At 62.1% G+C, this 7,185-nt stretch overlaps 1 protein-coding gene across 1 annotated transcript in view; it reads right to left on the bottom strand.

Moving 5' to 3' along the window:
- Positions 1-5,146: 5,146 nt before the first annotated feature.
- The window catches only part of CLRN2 (clarin 2), a 12,318-nt gene continuing 10,279 nt past the window's right edge, over positions 5,147-7,185 (bottom strand). The window contains exons 2-3 of the mRNA XM_006160607.2: positions 6,303-6,482; positions 5,147-5,412 (exon numbers count right to left, since the gene is read on the bottom strand). Of these exons, the coding sequence (XP_006160669.1) occupies positions 5,147-5,412; positions 6,303-6,482 (446 nt within the window). The remainder of the gene's footprint in view (positions 5,413-6,302; positions 6,483-7,185) is intronic.

Below are 7,185 nucleotides of genomic sequence, written 5' to 3'. Positions count from 1 at the left end.
GCTCGGCGGGCAAGTCTGGACTGCAGGAGAGGCTGGGCCTGGAGCTCGAACTCCGGGGGACCCGGCATGAAGACAGTGCCTAAGTAAGGAGTCCGCGAAAGCAGAGTGTGGACGGAGAGGAAAGAGGGAGCGCCAGGACTGCGGGCTGATGCTGGCGCCAGGGCCGAGAGCCGGTGCGGGCACGGACGCGCAGCCAGTGGGCCCGAGAACGAGAGAGCGGTAAATCCTGAAGGCTTCTGGGAACGTGGAAGAGGCCTTCCCCCACTTCCCTCTGTGCTTACTGGGATGCAGACGTGCCGGGCGCAAGCCGGAGCAGCAGCATCTTCACTGCAGACATGAGGCAGTGGCTCCAGCACCGGGGCGAGTGAGTCATCTCTGGACAGCCAACGCGTGGCTGCAAGGACGGCAACAGGTACTGGCCCGAGCCCTGCGACCCTGGCCTCTGCCAGGCGGAGCCCGTTCTCACGAACACACAAAGCTTGGTTACATACGTTTTCAGGCCCCTCGGTTTCACGCTAATGAGGAGTCTCGCACTTCCTAGGGCTTGCCTCCCTCTGCTCTTTTTATTTTCTACACTGGGCGAGTCTTTGTGCAGCACTCTTGGAAGTATTCATGTTTACATGCCGAAGCGCTGAAGGTAACGCGTTTATATGGTATACACGTGAGCTTCGTGTGTGTGTGTACACGTGTCTGCGTGTGTAGATAACATTTTATTGTGTCCTTAGTGCCAAGGTTATGAATACGCGATGTTGGGGGCTAAGATCCTGCAAAAAAGGAGTCGCGGGCCCACAGGCGGCGTGAGGGCTGAGGCGCTGGGCTCCTACGTGGCTGACTGCGGTGCGGGTCACGTTCCCCCCCACTCTGGTCAGCGCACATGCTCTGTAGCAAATTAAAACATAATAATGATGATAAATACATTTAAATAAATCATTCTTTAACAAAAAAGAAAAAAAAAAGGAGTCACAGGAGAAAAAGCACTGAAAAGGACTCCCGCAGGCCGCAGAAACCACCAGCAGAGTCCCCGAGGATGCAGAGCGGGCGGCCTGAGGCCGAGCACACACCTCGCAGGGTTCCCGACAGGCCCCAGGGCCTCGGGGCTGGGCTGGTCAGAAAACGGCCCCTCCAGTCCGGGCACGTGGTGTGTGTCACCGGGTGCCGAGGGGCCACTGGGTGCCGAGGGGCTGAGCCAGTCTCTAACCGTCAGCCCTGCGGTTCTCAAACTGTGGCCATTGTCACCCTCTGCTAGCGTGGCAACTGGCAGGCAGCCCCATGTGCGTGTCTACCGCATCTGTCTACACTGCATCCGTGTTCTAGAGAGGCTTAGGGGGCTGACTTCAGTAACTAGAGAGCCGCCCACCAAGGAAGAGGAAGATACCAGTCTGAATTGTTCGCGTTTCCTTGGCATGCATTATGACAACGGTCACTTCTGAAAGACCGAGCCTTACAGACGGAGGCCAGGGCTGTCCGGCCTAGCGCCGTCGTGCCCGGTGAGTCACACACGCGTGTCTGTGTTAGGCCTCTCCCTCCCCCGAGGACTAGCAGTAAAACCTGGACAAAGGCTGTTTACAGGTGGGGATGACGGGGGACCTGGCTTCTGCCCCCAAGGTCCTGCATCGCGTCCCTGAGAAGCGACCCCTGTTACAGACCTGGCGCCGTGGAGGAACGGGTGGGAGAGCTTCCCTCACTCAGCTGGACGCGCCTGCGGCCCCTGGAGTGAGAGAAACAAGCCCCAGAGGAAGCCGCTCAGGGCTCCTGTGCAGACCGCAGCCCCGGGTCAGTTACTCGGGCCCACGGCCTCCCTCTGGTGGTGGAAGATGTGCTAGGCTCCATTTTCAGATGTGTTCTAACCCGAGTCGCAGTTTACACACTGTTTTGCACACACGTCTGTGACAGCGTCACACGGAGTCCGTGCTATAACCGTGCGCGGACGGTGTCGGCCACACGGCCGTGTGAAGGCGCTCCCGGGCCCACAGGCTCCATTTCTCCCTCCCTAGCTGCTGCCCGGCAACCACCTGTCTTGGACTAAGGGCGCCGCTATTGAGAAGGGACCAGCAGGTGGTGTGGTCACATGGCTGCACTCCCACGTGGCTGCCTGCGGATCCAGTCCGGACCCAGAGGCTTGAAACTCTCGCCCCCGGGGCACGTGTGCATGCCCAAGATCCCAAGATGAGAATGGAGAAGGGATTGTGGCGTGGCCATCCCTCCTGAGGGGTGATTTCTCACTTTCTGTCTCTCTCTCTGGCAAGTTCATGCGCCCTACAGCAAAAAAATCTAAAACAAACAAACGAACAGCATGGGGTTGGGCTAGTTATGGAGCACCTTTCGCCCTAGGCGGTGTTATGCACCGGGACGACTAAGCTCCCGACGTGGCAGGGCCCCGCCAGGTACTCACAGGTCTTGGAAACAAAGGCGGTGTTGTGCACCGGGACGACTAAGCTCCCGACGTGGCAGGGCCCCGCCAGGTACTCACAGGTCTTGGAAACAAAGGCAAGAGGACAGAGAACATTCAGAGGCATTTTATTGCCAGACGCAGGGTATGAAATTTACTCTGGGGACCAGCAGATGGCGTAGTGGTTACACCGCTGGACTGCCACGTGGCCGGCCGTGGTCCCTGCCCCCACAGCTGTCTGGCCATCGTCTCTGGTCTGGGGACCCCTTCGACATCCAGTGTCCTGGCTCCCAGCCCCACCGCGGCGCGGGGTCCTCTCAGGGGTGGCTTCTGCATGGCCTGATGCTCTCCAGGTTCAGGAGCTGGGCCACATCCTGGCCTGCCCCGTCCACTTCCTCCTGTACTGACACACCACCCCGAGCCTTTTCTTCATCACCCGCAGCCCCGGCTCTCAGGGCCCTCGCCCCGCAGGGTCTGGCCTCTGGCCTGGCCCCAGCTCTGCCCTCAGCCCAGGAAATGCTGCTCCGGCCTCAGGTGGAAACCGGCTGCCTACCCTGCACACGGGTGTCAGCTGCCCAGGCCAGGCAGGGTTAGGCGCCTCGGCAGGTGCCACTTTACACCCAGGGACAACCAGCTCCTCCCCACTGAGGACTGGCTACCCAGGGGACATGGGCTGCCCAAAGTTCATGGCAGATGGGGTTAACATACGAGTTTATTTCAGCCCAGAAAGTTTAAAATCCGGGCATAGTTTTCTCATGACACGTGGTTTGCATGAGCTTTGTGAGGCTGCCCTGTATTTACAGGTGTGCTCACGTTTAACTTAGACTGACTGGGAGCTGGCGCTGGTTCGCGGAGATGTCACTGCTGGTCCCTCCCTTCGCTCCTCTCCTCTGCCAGGAGGAGCCCGCGGGGGATGCCAGCTGCCGAGGCTGGTCAGCCTGGAGAGAGCGTCCAGGTCTGAGGACAAAGGCTCCTTCAGTGAAGAGGGGCCGGCGAGTGAGGAAGCGCTGTTGTCACATGTCCTCGTTGGCCTAGGTTTCGTAAACACATTAGTCTCTAACGATGGCACAGACAGGGGGCTGGGGCTGATGGCATTGTCTGGAATGACCAGCCCGGAAGTTTCCACTGTGGGGATGTCACGGGATTTGGGACAAAGCCACTAGAACAAAGGACAGTCACCCAATATGGAAACGTACCAAGGTGAAAATGGGCTTGACATCTCACGTGGGGACAGCAGCAGAAGGCAGCACACACACACTGGGGTGAGGGACGGCGAGGGACAGGGACAGAGCTGGACGCCCGGTGGCCCTGGAGCTGCAGGCTGTGAGAGCAACCATGGGCGGCCCGGCCACGCAGCTGGCCTCGGCCTCATGACGTGCCCTGCATGGGGGTCTGCGGAGTGTAGGCTCGCCCACGCTGAGTTTCCGAGAGTGTGAACGCTCAGGAGTTGGCCCGTGAGGTCGTGCTGGCCGCGGAACAGGTCCGGAGTCTGGAAACCGGGAAAGACGCACAGCTCGAGCCCAAAGGCCGGCAGCCGACAGGCCTCCCCGCGGGACGCACAGCCGTCCGCTTTGTCTGCCTTCCTGCGGGGCCTCGGGTCTGTTGGCTGAGCTGGCTCGCAGTGGAGGGCAATCTACTATTTAGATTACGGATGTGAACATTAACCTCACCCAAACGATTCTGCATAGAAACATCAGAACAGCGCTCGGACAGAGACCCAGGTGTGGTGCGGCCGTGCTGATGCAGGGCGGTAGCCAGCCCCGGGTCACCGGGAAACCCACCACGAAAGGGCCGCCCTCCCCCACAGGCCGACGGGAGGACTGACCCGCTGGGAACCCACTGGGAACCCACTGGCCCTCCTGGTCACCTCACGCTGGGCCCGCCTCACTTCAGGCTCATCCGGGGCACCCTTCTCCTGCAGGGGACACCTGCTCACCTTCCAGGTCACACGTCAGCTCGGTGACACTCCAGTGCCACAGGCCGCCCGGCCTCCGTTGCCGTGGTCGTCCGCGTCCACGCCGTCATGGCTCGGGTCACGGCACATTGTGATCATGGGCGACGGCAGCGAGGCAGCCGGGTAGGCGGCCCCGGATCCCCCGACTCGGTCCCTGTGCTCGGCGAATCACCCCGGCTCTCTGCACTGGTTTCTTCACCGCCCAGGGAGCCTAACCGGTACCGACCACCTGCGCTGGTGGCGAGGACCTGTCAACATGCGTAACCTGCTCAAACCAGCACACACTAACCACTGAAAAACGGCCCCTGTTCATTCTCGGCGTCATGGTCACTCTGGCCCCGTCTGTGCCATGTGGCCAGTTCCGGTGTTGGGAGGGCGGGACAGTGTCCTGTCCCCTGGGATCCCGCCCCTGGTGGGCCTGCTCGAACACACAGTCCCTTACGGCGCTGGGTGCTCCGGCAAGGCCACGGCTGGCAATGCCGTCACCCAGACGAGCCTCCAAGCGACCTCACACAGTCACACTCGCCCCGTTTCATGGAAGAGGAGCCTGGGGAGTAGACGGGATGTGAACCGCCAAGCCACAGTATTTCCGACCCAAACCCTGACGCCAACTCCGAGGCTGTGAGGAAGTGCACGGGGCCGAGGATTCTGCAGAGGTTTGCTCCTGCCTGAGCCAGCCGGGCCCTACTGTTCTCACTGCCCAGGACGTGCACATGACGGCCAGGCACGGGGTCGCGCGCACCGCAGCCCCGACTGGGACCCTGTGAGCGGCGGCCCCGACTGGGACGGCTGAGTCGTGGCCACTAGTACAAGATGTCCTCGGCTGTGACCGTGGCCTCTTCAACTTTGGTCTTAATCTCGGGGAGCGGGACTTGGCTGAGGGCCACGACCAGCAGGTTTGTGGCAAGGGCCACCGCGCTGGCCACGCAGATCCAGAAGGACTCCTCGTACTGCTCCTCCACCACCACGAACCGGAACAGCTTCTCCTGGAAGTTGGCAATCCGCTCGGTCAGGTCGTGGAATTTCACCGCAGCCATGAAGCTGGCGATGCCCAACGCCACGGCGCCTCCTGAAACCAGAAATGCCACCGTCACGGCCCGTCCCCGCAGCCGCAGCGTTCCTCGGCCTGTGTGACATGCTCCCTCCAGGTGGATTAGGGTGACAGTGCCCTGCCGTGCAGGGCAGAGACAGGGCTGTGTGGGGAGAGGAGTGCACTTCACGTCGGGCGGCTTCGCGTCCACCCTTCCCTAGTGGCCTGAGGACAGAAGAGGCTGCAGAGAGGGAAGCCCACTGGGCTCGAGAGAGCAGAGGGGCAGACTGGAGAGATCCCAGCCTCGCATGCTGTCCTACCGTGGAGCTGCACGGACTAACCTCCCAGGAGGCCAGCTTCTACCCGTGGCTGGGACGCGTTCCCTGCATGTGTGCACATCTGGGTCTGTCTCGCCCCATTTCGATTTTATATATTCCTCCCCCATAGGGCTAGTGTGCTTGCAGGAGAGTCAGAAAGAGGTGATGAGAAAGAGAGAAAGCACCCCCTCCTGGGGGGCTGGCCACGCGGCAGTCTCCACACTGCATTCTCCTCCTGGGATTTTGGGAACACACACAAACGCTCAGTGTGATTTTCAAACCATCGGGTCAAGGACTCAAACCATGGTTGGCCATTCTCCCCTCCCAGGTCCCTGCCCCTTGTCCCTCCCTCCTCAGGTCTCTGTCCTACCCTCCGGGTCCCCACTCTCCCCACCCTGGCCCTGCCCTCGGTCACCGGCCTCTGTCAGTCCCGAAGCCCTTGGCCACCACAGGCTCTCACAGGGCCCTCTCCTGTGCCAGAGCGGCCCTGACTTCAGAGAGGAAGGTCCACCCCATGGAGGAGGCCGCAGACCAGGGGAGGAGAGGCGAGGCGGCACCTCGTCCTCCCTGCCACCCTGCCTCAAGCCCACCCCAGGCCAGGCGCTCCCTTACCTGCCAGGACGTTCCACAGACAGACGCCCCCGGGGCCGTGCATGGCGCGGGCCGGGACCTGGGCTGTGTTGAGCACGGCGAAGCCCAGGCTGACCAGGGCCAGGGCTGAGGCCAGGACGAGGAGCAGCAGGGTGGCCAGGTGGAGGCCGGCGTCCAGCTCCCTCAGCAGGTGTGGGAAGACTGTGGAGAGAGCCGGGTCAGCCCGCCGGGAGTTCCCGGGAGAGCGGAGGCGCCTGCGTCAGGCTGACAAGGAGTGGGAGAGGCCAGCAGGGGGTGCGGTGCCAAGGCACTGGACTCCCACGTGTGCAGAAACCCCCCGAGGAGCATGGAGGAGAGACTGCGGCGGGCCATGCTCTCTGGGGTGAGTTCTCGCACTCCTTGTGTGTCTCTGTCTCTCTGGTCAGAGCACGTGCCCTACAGCACACACCTTGACAGAAAGCAGCAGGAGGAGACGTCCCAGTGCCTTCTGGCCCCGACTGCTGGGCAGCACCCAGGCCCTCGTCCTTGAGCGCACTCAGGCCAGAGGGCCCTGGGGCGGTTCCCGATGCACTGGCCTCGCAAGTGGGATTTGAGGAGACCAGATGCACGTGAGCCCAAGCAGCAGCTCGGCAAGGGAAACACCCCGTCCCACAGGGAAGGAGCATGGACTCGCATGGTGTACCTCTCTGAGAGGTGGGGAGGGAGCGTCGACTCGCATGGTATACCTCGCTGAGAGGTGGGGAGGGAACGTGGCCTCCCGTGGCGCACCTGACTGAGAGGTGGGGAGGGAGCGTGGCCTCACGTGGTGCACCTCACTGAGAGGTGGGGAGGGAGCATGGCCTCACGTGGTGTACCTCTCTGAGAGGTGGGGGGGTAGCCTCGCGTCGCGCGCCGCACCTAGCTG

This window comes from Tupaia chinensis, unplaced genomic scaffold (genome assembly GCF_000334495.1).
Source record: "Tupaia chinensis unplaced genomic scaffold, TupChi_1.0 Scaffold000695_1, whole genome shotgun sequence".
Taxonomy (NCBI): Eukaryota; Metazoa; Chordata; class Mammalia; order Scandentia; family Tupaiidae; genus Tupaia; species Tupaia belangeri.
The sequence above is the reverse complement of the archived record's forward strand: the minus strand, read 5'-3'. Positions and strand labels throughout refer to the sequence as shown.